Raw genomic sequence first — 13,844 nt, 5'->3', positions numbered from 1 at the left:
TCTGTTTGCCCGAATTGCAAGGTACAATCACATTAGATCAATTTGGATCGCTCTATTTTTGCATTGCAAACTATGTACATGTAGTACTCAGAATAAACAGTAGATCTAAATATCAAACAATAGCATCAAATCTAAAGCATCACAATGAACACGACGTATTGATCTAGTGGGGCCGTAGCCACCACTGCATCACCAGCAAATGGTTGGGCTGTCGCCCGCAAGCAGGTACCATCGCGCCCCTACTGCACGCGCCACCGCTCCCTGATGCATGCATCACCGTGCCCTGCTGGCAGCCCGAAGACGCGCCTTAGTCTCTACGCCTGCCGCTTGCCTCTGCATGCCATCACTCAAAGCCAGCCGCGTGCTGCCGCTTAGCTAGCCGAGCAACGCCCCGCTCAAAACCGCTTTCGTGTAGCCCACCGCCGCCTATGCTGCTGCTTGCTTCCACTCCGTGCGACTGCCTGAAGCAGCCCAGTCGGCACAACGCCGTAGCGGCCATCGCACACCCCCTACGAGGCAATGCTAGCAGCACGTCGTCGCATTGGCTCACTCAACCGCCTCCCGCCGTCGCCGTCGGCAAGAAGCAGCTCCCCACCACTATTCCACTCGGATCCGCTCGCCCCTGATAGCACATGGCCGAAGCTAGTCGCCGCCCCTTGCTTGCACCCAGCCTGTTCTTGGTGTCGCGCTGCCATGGGCCAGCACGCCCAACGGTCACCTCGTGTCGCCTGAAGTGGCACCACCGCCTCTACGCCGCCCGAAGTGACGCCACTACGTGCCACGACGGCCACCTGTAGCACACCGCCGGACACATCAACGTATGTCCGTACACACCGCCGCTGCCGATCTACCCATATGAGTGGCTGTCGCCCGCAGGTCGGCGCCGCCAATCTCCGCCGCCATGTAGGTGGTAGAACCACCCTGCGTGAATTTTGGTGTGGTGGGCCTAGCAGCCATTGCCGCCGCATGCGGCCACCCCGGCCAGAACACTGTCTCGTCCGGCGCCGCCCCGCACGAGCACCGCGCGCCATCGGCCGTCACTCTGAAGGAACTGGGTGGTGGCTAGGAAAACCTTAGCCACCTCTAGTGTATAAGGCGAGTGGGCCAAATAGGCTGGGCCGACCCAATAGGGATGAAAATTGGCTGAAATAGAAAAGAAAAGAAGAAGATTGCATGCGGTTGTATTTTTACAGATTAAACCCTATGGTTTCTAGAAATCATGCAAATTCTAAAATTTTGCGTATAAACCCTAAGGTTTTGTAGAAATCCTAGAAGTACTTTTTCTTACACAAAAGTGCCTCTAGAATTTGAATTTTGCATCTGTTTTAGCAATTAAGCAGTATATATTTCTATGTTATTGTTACTATTTAAATTGTCTGTTATAAGTTTAACTTCAATAAAATTCATATGATAGTATAGAAAATATCAAAAAATTTATAGTAATCCCATTTAGCAACACGATGCAACTTTACTAGTAGAAAACTTATGTCATTTGAATATGTAAATGGTTGACGTCATAAACAAGTAGTTCGCTAAGCTGAGTGTAGATGGTCGTAACTATCTCACTTGGGTATCGGATGTCCGAGTTTACTTGGAGTGAAAAGGCTTCGCGCTACCATTGGCCTAGGAACAAGTAGTGCAATGGTTTTCACAGAGGATGAGAATGATCAAGCACTTCATTTTCTCTGTGACCATCTCTCCACTACGTTGAAGGATGAGTACATGGCAATGATCAGCGCTAAGGCACTATAAAATGCATTGCAGGAGCGATTTGAGTGCCTTAAGTACACCATCAAGCTTCTTGCAGAGCAAGAATGGGTCCGGCTCCATTTCTGTAACTACAAGCATGTTAGAGAGTACAACTCCGCTGAAGGGATCGGTGACATCCTAAAAGGGATGAATTAGGACACTTAGAACTATTTCGACTCAAAAAATAACATAAGATAAACCTATATCAATTTCTATCTAAATATGCTCTATGTTTATATAGTGTGTCTACTCTACTGATCAAAGCACTTGCAACCAATTTAATAAGGTAAATTGCAAGAATGTAAATGCGAAAATGTAAATAAAGTAGAGAGCACAAACTCGGCACAAGGGATTTTTTTGTTGTATCAATGGCATGAATGCCACCCCTAGTCCACATTAGAGCTCCACAAAAGATATACTTCCGATCAGCACTCGATCACGACTCTTGAGCCACTAAGTCACAAGACAAAGTCTTCACCCGGATAAGCCTCTAAGCCACCAAGGCAAGGTCTCACCACTAGCCTATCTTCTGATTCCTTGTCGTCGTGATCACTTCAGAGCTTGAATCACCAAGGCAAGGGTCTCTACGTCCCCGTACAAGCTTCTTGTCACCGCTCCACACCAAATCGGAGGGTTAACAAGCTTGCCGGTAAGTCACCAAGACTCCAAGGTGTTAGTGTATCACTTGGTACAATATTGGATTACTCCTTGATCCACTCTCTAGACAGCAATCACCTAGCAACACTCTCTAGGCCTATAAATAGTAATCACTCACTAATCTTGTGCTTAATCACCTTGGATAATCACTTTAAGCACTTTGATGGTTTGGATGTATTCTCAGGTATACATGAACTTCTCTGGACTCCAGTAGCATGCCACAGCTTTAAATGACTGAGTGGAGGGGTATTTATAGTCTCAAACCCGCGGACTAGTCATTAACCCAACAGCTCAGAAAAGTTGTTAACACCAAATTATCTGGTGAGAAAAATAGTATTAACATCAGATCATTCGGTGAGTACACTCTCACAAACTAGCTGTTGGAACCCCACTCAAGCCTCTATGAACACCGGACACTCCAGTGTATACTTCATCTCCATCACCAGACTATCTGGTGAGTTATCCTGAGCCATCCGAGCATTTTTTTCTTCTCTGTGTAAATTGCTCTGGTGTAAGCATCCGGTGCACATCACTTCATCACCAGACTATCCGGTGATTTGACTTTAGCCAACTGAGCCAATGCAACCCTCTTTAGAAATAATGCTCCGATGTGTACAGCCTTCATCACCGGACCATCCGATATGTTGATCTTTGTTCTACCTCTTTGCACTGTTCATTGTCTGGTGTGTGCAATACATTGTTCACCGGACCATTCAGTGCTTCGATCTTCAACTTCAATGGTTGTAACCTTCTCTGACAAAATGCTCTGGTGTGTATCTTCTCTGATCACCGGACCTTTCGGTGAGGTCTTCAGGCCTCTCTCTCCTTTGTCAAATATGCTCTGGTAAGTTCAACAGCCAAAGAACTAGACTATCCAATGAGTTTATTTCTCTTGGGACTTCTTCAATTCAATCAAGCTTTGTTCTGGCTATGGTGGCTTCTTCATGTATTGCATCCATAAGACATACTAACATATTCTTGACAAACATATTAGTCGTATTGACTATGTTGTCATTATCACCAAAATCACAATCATGGCCTAATAGAGCTATTTTCGCTACATCCGCGCTACATCGCATTTGCACACTCCTATATCTCTGTAGGAAAGAGATCACATAAGAGGAGAAAATTGAGAAGACTCTCTCCACTTTCCATCCGAATGTGGCAGAATCTGCACAAATTATTGTCAATCAAAATACAAGAAGTATTCTGAACTGATTGATGTATTTAAGCTTCATGAAGTTCATGACAAAGTCATAAACAAGAAATTTTTATCCCAGCCGCAAGAAAAGAGCAGTGGCCTTGAAGTCAATCACAGCTTTTTCAAAGCTCGTAAGAACCGCAATAAGAAGCGGGGGAATGGAGGAAAAAAAGTGGTGGCAGACAAGGTCAGGGCTAGTGATGATAATGGCAAGATAAAGAAAAAAGTTAAGTCATATGGTGAGCAGAACCAGACATGCTATAAGTGCGGTGTTCGGAGTCACTAATCCCAAATCTGCAAAGTACCAAAACTTGTTGTGGAAGCATACCGAAAGAAGAAGAAGAAGGAGTAGCCAGAAGCACACCTCACCATTGCAGAAGGGATGGAAGTGGACAAAGAAACAACAGTTGAAAGGGTAGCATCTCACATGAAAGTTGATGATGCTCCCACATTAGCCGTAAAAGACCTTCCAATAAAGGATACGGAGACCTCTACTTGGCCCTCCTCCACTGCTATAGAAGATACCATGAAAAATGAAGTGGAAAAGAAAGCCATTGAAGAAGAAGTGACCATATATTTCATAGACTTTATCTAATTAGAGTAATTATCTATTTATTTAATTGCTAGATTTAGAAGAATAGAATGGATAAATGAAAGTTCTAGAAGAGCAAGTTTAGCTACAAACAATATTTTTTTGGTACTTAAAGAATATGGTGGCATCCATATGGAGGAAGTGTGCATTGTAGATAGTGGAACCACAAACATTATCTTAAAAGAAAATGTGTATTTTTAGTCTATTAGAAATAACTCTAGAAATGTGATGACTGTCACAGGTAGTGATAATTGAATAATAGGTTCTAGAAGAGCCATAGTCATACTAAATATAGGAGTTACTTTGCACATTAAAGAAGCGTTGTTGTACCCTGAATCTATAAAAAATCTCTTAAGTTTTAAAAATATTCATGCCAACGGTTTCCATATAGAAACTGGTGAAGAAGATGGTAGGGAACACCTACACATCACTAAGCGTGATAGTGAAGTAAGAATACTAGAAAAAACTTCCCTCCATGAGCAGTGGCTTCTAGCACTTGAAGTGTTCATTACCTTAAAGACTATGTTTTATAGTGACTAATTATTCTTCCTATGGGATGATAGAGTTGGTCACCCTGGTCTTAGAATGATGAGAAACATAATTACTAACTCACAAGGTCATGGCATAAATGTATAGAATTTCCCAAATCATGATGATTTAGTATATTATGCATGTGCTGCCAGGAAATTAATGATCAGACCGTCTACCTTGAAGGTAGAAGATGAAATTTCTGCATTCCTTAACCAAATCTAATGGGATATTTATCGTCCTATTCGGCTGCTTTCTGACCCGTTTCGGTACTTTGTTGTATTGATAGACGCATCCTCAAAGTGGTCGCATGTGTGTCTATTATCTACCAGCAACCACCCCTTTGCAAAATTGATCACGCAGATCATACAAATCAGGAATATTTTTCTTGACCATCGAATAAAATCCATTAGAATGGACAACACAGGAGAATTTACTTCTAAAGCATTCGATGATTATTGTACTGGTATGAGAATTAAAGTTGAATATTTTGTATCGCACGTCCACACTCGGAATGGACTAGCTGAAGCACTGATAATAAGAATAAAATTCATTGCTAGACCTTTGTTGCAGTATTGTAATTTGCCTAGTACATGTTGGGGATATATAGTCTTACATGCGACAACCCTCAATTATAGGCCATTCTCCTATAACATCCATCTAGTGCAAGGGGTAATTCTAAAACTTTCCCATTTACGCAAATTTGGATGTATTGTTTATGTGCCAATACCGCTGTCATAGCGAACCGCTATAGAACCTTACATACGGCCCGCTTCGTTGGCTGCATATTTGATGAAAAATAATTTTCTGTCGTTAAGGGGAGGAAATATACCCTTTGATGAAGAATGTCAAAAAATTATTTGGCAGGCGGAAGGAATTGGGGTATATGATCCTCGCACTAGTGAAGCAAATGATGAAGTATAGAAAATTATCGATTTGCAGAAATTAGCAAATGATATGTCTAATTATTTTTGTGATTTGAAGAGCATGACTAAATCGCATGTGCCTGCACGCAATGCACCAGAGAGGATAAAAGTACCAAAAGAAGGTACCCCTCATCTTGTCCTATGAGCTCCAAAAAAGAATAAAATGACAAAAAATTTGGTTCCTCAAGTCCCAAATAGCGGAAGACGTCTAGTGAAAGTGGGGAATGAGAGCTTATACGACTGATTATAAAAATGCTCCAAAAGAAAACGAAGGGGAGCCAGTTGAGACCTGGTGATGGTATGGAACCTAAGGAAGTAGGCATATCGAATTTGAATCTTCCCACGCATGAAGAAATCAACAAAAATGCATGCGCTGAAATCGACACTGGTAAACTAAAGCACCTTGCTCTCATGGCAAGAAATAATGAAGAAATACCTGAAAGTGCACCTAAAAGAAACAACGAAGAGCAAGATGAAGAAGCACCTGAAAATGCAACCCATAAGGAAATAGAATTAAACTGTGTCAATTCAAGGGAATCCTGGAACATAGCAACCATAATAGTCGACATATAATTCACAAATAAAATTGCCACAGTTATAGATAATGACCTGAGTCTGCATCGCTCACTAAATATAGAATGAGGTCAGATTGGGAAGGCTCACAAAAGGCAATAATAATTGAACGATTGTCCGTGAATAAAAGAGATGTTTTTAGGTTAGTATGTTGCACACCTCCCCACATCAAACCGGTAGGATATAAGTGGGTTTTTGTTCGTAAGAGGAATGAAAGGAATAAATTGTAAGGTACAAAGTACGACTAGTTGCACAAGGTTTCACTCAACGACTAAGCGTTGATTATGAAGAAACCTATTCCCTGGTGACGGGTAGTATTACCTTTAGATATTTAATCTCGATGGTAATTAACCTAGAGTTGAAAATGAAACTGATGGATGTTGTGACCATATATCTTTATGGGAATCTTGATTCGAACATTTATATGAAGGTACCTGAATGAATATTATTACCGGATTAGTATAGAAGAAATAGGCATTGTTATAGCATATAATTGAAGAACTCAATATATGGGTTGAAACAGTTAGGTCTTAGAATGAAATTTTTGCATATGAAGATGGTCTGAATATCATCGATGCATAAGAAGAAATTGAAGGAAGGGAGCGCGTACTTGAAGTTTGAATTTGAAATGAAAGATTTGGATAAAACAAAGTTTTGCTTAGGCCTGCAGCTAGAGCATGTGGCAGATTGAATTTTTGTACATCAGTCAAACTACACTCAGAAGGTGTTAAAGCAGTTTGGTTTTGAAAAATTATTTTCTTCTACAACCCCCATGGTCAGAAGGTCATTGCAAGCAAATCAAGATCTCTATAGACCTAGAGAAGAGGGGGAGGAAGTATTGGAATAGGAATTCTCATACTTAAGTGCAATAGGTGCACTGATGTATCTAGCAAATTACACTAGACCATATATAGTGTTTGCAGAAAACCTAATTGGATGATACAGTGCAGAGCCCACTAAAAGGTATTAGAAAGGCGTGAAGGATATTCTGTGTTACTTGCAAAATAGCAAAGATCTGGGTCTCTTATACATAAAGAATCAAGACCTAAGTCTGGTTGGATACACAGATGTCAGGTATATGTCAGACCCGCATACAGCAAAATCACATACTTGCTATATTTTCTTATGTGGTGGAATTGCAATATCTTGGAAATTGTTAAAGCAAAGTTTTGTATCTACTTCGATAGACCACTCAAAAATAATAGTTTTATATGAAGCCGCACGGGAATATGCATGAGTGGTCAATCATATCTAGCAGTCATGTGTTTGAACACTACAAACACTCCCACCATTATCTATGAAAATAATGTTGCATGTGTTGCACAAGTACAGTCGGGATTACGAAAAACAACTTAACGAAATATATCAACTCCAAATTCTTTTATGCTTATGAATTGCATAAAATGAATAAAATAAAAGTAATGCATATCAAGTCATATGAAAACCTTACAGATTTATTCACTAAGACTCTTCCTACACCTAGTTTTGAAAGATGTATTCGTGTATTGGAATGATGAGACTTAAAGAGTTGCATATTTTATATAAAGAGATTTTCACATAATATCGATATGAGAAATTAAATCTTAATTGAGAAGATAAAGTGCCCAAATTTAATAATGAAGATTATATGAAGCATTTTGAGTGGATTGTATTCTTTTTCTCTTAAATGAGTTTTTCCTAAAGTTTCTTATGATAAGTTTTTTGACAAGTCAATCTGTGTGACTATGTCATGAGCTATGTACTCTTTCTCTTAATTTTTCTCACTGGATTTTTGAGGAGTTTGATCAGACATATGCATTTTGTGAGAAGTGTCCAAGGGAAAATATTAGGAAACCTAGAGTTTTATAACTAAATGTGAGCCCATCTTGATTTTTTGAAAGATTCAATTCTATCTCTTAGTGATTTTTTAGTACTATATATGATAGAATCCTTCGTTATAGAACATAGATGAATAAAGAAAAGAGATTTTTCCCTATATTATGTTTTTTATAATTATTTTTTAAAAAGATCTATACTATATCCGGTAGCGTGGTTCCTCAACATAAATTACCGTCATTAGTTATGCAGTTTTTGCAGATGCGATCTGAAATTCGAACAGTTCGAGAACAAACTGGATTCAAACTCGTATATGTACGGTAATTCTGTCTATTGAAGATGTGGCTTCGACCACGGTTTCTTAATCTATGCTACTTAAACTACTTGTCGCGCCGATTGGCTGGAGATCTTTAAACCGGCGGCCGTAGAAGTGAGACGTCCAAAAGTAATCAAACCACCCTTCCCGTCCCAAGTCCTCACAGACCTGATTCATCAGACCCGCAGGTAATTGATGGGCAGCAATGAGCCCACGTACGGTGGGATCCCGGATCTCCGCTGGCGCCTCTTCCACGAGGTGGGCTGGGGCTTCCTGATAGGCGGAGGCTGCGGCTCGAGCTTGCACTTCCTCAGGGGCCTCCGCAACTGGCCCAGTGGCGGCCGCCTCGTCGGCGCTGCCCACGACCTCCGCGTGAACGCGCCCCGCGTCGCCGGCTCGTGGGGCGCCTTCTTCGGCATCAGTTGCGCCTTCGAGAGTGCCATGTCCCTAGCGCGCCGGAAGGAGGACCCCTGGAACTCCGTTGCCGCAGGGGCCGCGACCTGGGGCCTCCTCGACGCGCGCCTGGGAGCCCGCGCCGCCGCCCGCTCCGTGATTCTTGGCGCCACCGTCGTCGCACTCTTTCAAGGCGTCTACATCGTGTTCGACCGCAACTTTTTGGCAGTGCCGCAGTATGTCCCGCCGGTCCCGGATGATCCCTGCCTCCCAGCGCCCGCTGGCCATCGACCCACGCCGGGCGGCTTCCTGGGGATCCCGCGACAGCGCATTGTGGTCCAGCAGATCTCCGTCGCTGACAAACCCTGGCTGTAGCGGCTAGTTTGGTGGAGGCTGGATGCGATAGTGTTATTTATAGTTTTTTTTACGGGAAGAATTAGTTTTCTGTTTGATTTAATAGATAGGATGTGACAGTTTTTTATTTAGTCAGTGAAATTAGGTGAACAGAATAAATTAATTTTTTGTTTGTTTAAATGGATTGGATGAGCTGAGTTGATTGTGATGATTTTTTGGTGAACACTCCAATTTAGGCGCATTCATATTTATAAGTGTTTGGATTAATATGTGCATATTGGAGTTTATTTGAATTTAAATTAAATTAAAAAGAGAATATCATATGAAATGATTGTAAAGGAAAACGCTTTTCACCAAATAACCTAGGGCTGAAAATAATTTTAGAAATTATTACACCACATGAGAGAAATATTAGTGAATTTTTCCACATTTTTGGGAATTTCTTTGAGGCTTTAAAATTGCTTGAATTTCTAGGAGTAGACCTCTTTAGATATTTTTATTTTGAAATCTATAAGGTATATTGAGGTGAATCATTTTAAAATAGATTCATCAGGAATTATAGAGACTAAAAAAAAAAGTTTCATCATTTTTAGATCATGATAACCTCACTATCCAAATAGAGAATGAGGCAAGAAAATTTTGAAAACGGATGGGTACTATTCATACGACACCACTAGTTATAGAACCGGGGGTGAGGAGCCACGGACGAGCGGACGAAGTGGACAGCCTCGTCCGACTTTTTTTTGGGGATCGAACAATCCGGCATATGAACGAATATTCGGTGTAGGTGGATGACCTCATCCACCCTGAGTCCTCCAACTAAACATCTGGATGTATACAGTTTATCTAGATAGAATGATCCCATTAAGCCTCATACAACGAACCAAATACACCCTTAGTTTGGAGGAAGGAGGAGTAGAAGTGGTTTGGGTTATTAAGAGAAATTGTAATAGACAATGTAGTAATACACTGTTGAGGGCTACTCTTCGAAATGCTAGACAAAATATATTGATTTTTTTTCTATAATTTTGTGAAATATCATAGTTTAGGTATCATTAAAATCGTACTCCCTCCGGGCACAAAAGAGTGTAGTTGTGGGTTGCGTGCAATCAACATATTTATTTTTTGACCATCAATATCTTATTTAATATTTCGATTGAACTTTTAAAAATGATATAGCTAGATTTGTTTTGAAAAGTAGTTACATATATTACAATTGTGCTATATTTCGCACATATTTTATACCAGTAATTAGTGGTCAAAGTATTATTTTGGAGGTCGTGTCAATGTGTATAATGACACTCTTTTTGTGATTGGAGGGAGCATCTGCCCAATATTTGGATGTGGATATATGCCTTCAATTAGGGAGATTATGCTTATAGATTTTTGTTTATTTTTTTAGCTAATTGCAGTTATCTATCTTTGAGCTACTAACATTTTGGTGTCCCTGAGCTCTGAACACAGTAAGAGGAGGCTCTGAATATTACTAATAATCATGTTTCAGATTGCTGTGAACCTATAATGTGCAATCTAGGATGAACAACTACTAAGAAGTCTTTCTGATCCTTCGATGACAGAGATGATTTGTGTTGGCAAATGACATCCTTTAACTTCACGAATTATCTTTTCTTTTCCTATTGTGAAGGTCATATCATTCACCACTGCATGGGAGGGACATGAGATGTGAGCTTTGAACATATCTCCAGACCTCTATAAATGACGAGACGACAACGGTTTGTAACGTCAGGCTTATGCTTGAGTTTTAGGAGTATCCGGTATGAGCAATAGTTAGGATCACATACATGTTTTGTCCCCTAGGGTTCCCTGCATATCCGATGACCTAGAGATCGCGGTAACCTCACAACAATATCATTGTATGGCCACTGCTCCTGGGTTTCCTACTATTGTTTTGTTATACTAACACAATACGCGTCTCAAGGCCTACATGTCAATGAGAAAATTACTAGCGAATTTAAAATTCTGAAACTTACTGTTCCATTGAATTGATCTATAATGCCCTTCTTTTGTTAGGTGCCAGCAATAAGACGCCATATAACTCCAGCTCTACCTTTTACTAACGTCGTACCATGCTATAAACAGATATATGTACATTCGAAGTTTCAGAGTTTTTGAATAAAGACATATATCAGTTGTTGTGTCTGCTATGAACTATATATGGAGGTACAGTACGACATGAAATATTTAGCTATCCCATCTTTGATATGCTTGGATTAGGGAGATAATAATACATGGTTTTGGTCTTTCTAATTGTACCCACTAAGGATGCACTCCAGATAAGGCTGTCCGAATTTGAACATGAGTTCAGACTCTGAACTTTGTTGTGCTTCTATCGGTGATACAGGAACCAGGGGTCCTCGAGTTCCGAGGCCAGGTCAGCAGGTTGTCATGTGGTGCCCTCTGGCGGGGTTATCTCCCCGAGGTGCGAGAAGACTAAGTTCTGGGAGATGGTGCTCGGGGCCATGAACAGTGGTCCCTGGGTACTCGAGTTTCCCGATGACCCGAGAAGACGAAGCACCGGGAGGAGAATGCTCGGGGTTGCGAACAATGGCCCCCGAGCACTCAAGTCCCCCGACGACAAGAAAAGCCAAGTACCGGGAAGAGGGTGCTCGGGGCTGCGAACAGTGGCCCCCGAGCACCCGAGTCCCCCGATGACCCAAGAGAAGTCAGTCCAAGAGAGAGTGCTCGGGGCCGCGAACAGTGGCCTCCGAGCACTCGGTTCCCCGAGGACCTGAACAACCAGTTCCGGGAGAGAGTACTCGGGGCCGTGAACAGTGGCCCCTGACCACTCGGTTCTCCGAGGATCAAGAAAGGGTATATTCGGGAGAGAGTGCTCGGGGCGGCGAACAGTGACCCCCGAGCACTCGGTTCCCCGAGGGCCTGAGAAATCCTTCGCCAGTGGCCCCCACAGAGGTCCACCGGTGAGGTGTCAACCAGTGAAAGGCCCGATGCTGCATTTAAGAGGGCGCGTGGCCTGTCACCTCCAACTGCTCCCCCCATGCTTTCTATCAGTCCCTGCCACGGCCTGGCAGGGAGGCGTAGGGACATTAATGCATGGGTCCCATCGCGGGACATCCGGCGCGGCTCTGGATAACATCGCGAAGTCCAAAGCGCCTCGCCTGCCGCCCTGCTATGTCAGGCTTGCTCTGACCGGGCGGGCACGCTGGGCTACTCGGTGGCTGCCCGGTGGGCCCTCCCCGTGGCACCCGTTGAAGAGCGGTATGATGACTTACAAGACCAGACGGGGCGCGTTTTCAACCCTCCCCGTCACCTCGCACAGCAGCCCATGATGGTTGCTTTCCATTTAAGGCGCCTTGGAACTCGCGACATCCCTTTCTGGGCAAGCTACCGCCCCCGTGGGTATTTAAGGTGGGGCGGGCTCCGGTTCGGACTAGCTCGAACTCTCGACAAGCACAGAAGCTTAGACCAGCCGAAGAACAAGGAGCATGAAGCTCTAGACTAGACAAATATTCTTGTAACCCAGCAGAACCTCTGAGGGACATTCTCAGAGCATTTATAGCATACACACAGGAGTAGGGTGTTACGCTCAGTGCGGTCCGAACCTGTCTAAAAATTTACTGAGCATTTACTATTTCCTGCATCCGATCATTCCATTCTACCTGCATCGCATTTATGCCCATTTATTTCAGTCGCAAAACGGATTCAGAATCATCCCCGGCCGAATCTCAAATGGGGTCCCTTTGGATCCCTGTTTGAGGAGTTCACTCTCTGACAGCTTCCATCTCATATGAAATTGTGTTTTCTGTCAACCAATTAGAATTACAGCGTCTGAACTATGAAAATTACTATTACGTACAAGTAGTTGCAAGGCAGTATAAGACTCTGTGTCTATTACATCTGCTAGCCAACTTCTGTTTTTATTGCCGAGTCTGGTTTACTGTCTGTGAGAAAGTCAAAATGCAACATGCAAGCACGGGTATGTTTACATTTCTGCCTTCCCTCTCCATTGAGTTCTGTTTGTTTGGCGGATGGGTAGACGGAAGAGACTGAATACGGTTTTGTGTGCACATGCTTTACTTGTTCATTCTATTTTTGGCTAGCTATGTGATGATCATATCTACATTTCAACAAGGGATGCGCAATGTTGTGTGGTTTGTGCATGTAAACATAGGAGTGCACCCTCGTGTTCTTTTCTGTTTTTTTGCTGCTGATCAAGTATCCTTTAAGCTTTATGATTTCCGTGTTTTTTTTCCTGTTTTCCTATTACGATCATCAACCACTGCTTGGGAGTGATATCTTTTAGCATGGATACAGAAATTAATTTCAAATGATTCCTACGCACAAGTGGACAGTGGGTTGTTAGATAATATCAAGCTTATGCGTTAGTTACTGAATTCAATTTGATTTGAGCGCCTCATTAAAATCGCTTACATATAATTACTATATAGTCCCTCTATAAAATGCGATGCAACTCGAGATATTCCTTATGTGAAGTGTCTATAACTGTTCAATTTCTATGTACAAGAGGAGAGTAATGAGCCTAGCGGTTATCGAAAAAGCAAGAAAACATCAATCATACATATAGCATTACTTATGGAAGGAAATTTTATGAGACCTGGTTTCATAGAAAGATCCCCTTTTGTGCATGTCATGTGTCCCTATCCTTCCTTTCAGTTGCACGTGTTAACCGTTGGATCAGGGAAAGACGGTATAGATCAGGATCTCGTAAAGGTCTTTCGGTGAAGGGTCTCATAGAATTTC

At 42.3% G+C, this 13,844-nt stretch overlaps 1 protein-coding gene across 1 annotated transcript; it reads left to right on the top strand.

Moving 5' to 3' along the window:
• Positions 1-8,552: 8,552 nt before the first annotated feature.
• Positions 8,553-9,125, top strand: LOC133914684 (mitochondrial import inner membrane translocase subunit TIM17-3-like). Its single transcript, XM_062357737.1, has one exon. It carries the CDS (start codon positions 8,553-8,555, stop codon positions 9,123-9,125), a length of 573 nt encoding a protein of 190 aa, XP_062213721.1.
• Positions 9,126-13,844: the final 4,719 nt, after the last annotated feature.

Source organism: Phragmites australis, chromosome 4 (assembly GCF_958298935.1).
Source record: "Phragmites australis chromosome 4, lpPhrAust1.1, whole genome shotgun sequence".
Classification (NCBI taxonomy): Eukaryota; Viridiplantae; Streptophyta; class Magnoliopsida; order Poales; family Poaceae; genus Phragmites; species Phragmites australis.
The sequence above is the reverse complement of the archived record's forward strand: the minus strand, read 5'-3'. Positions and strand labels throughout refer to the sequence as shown.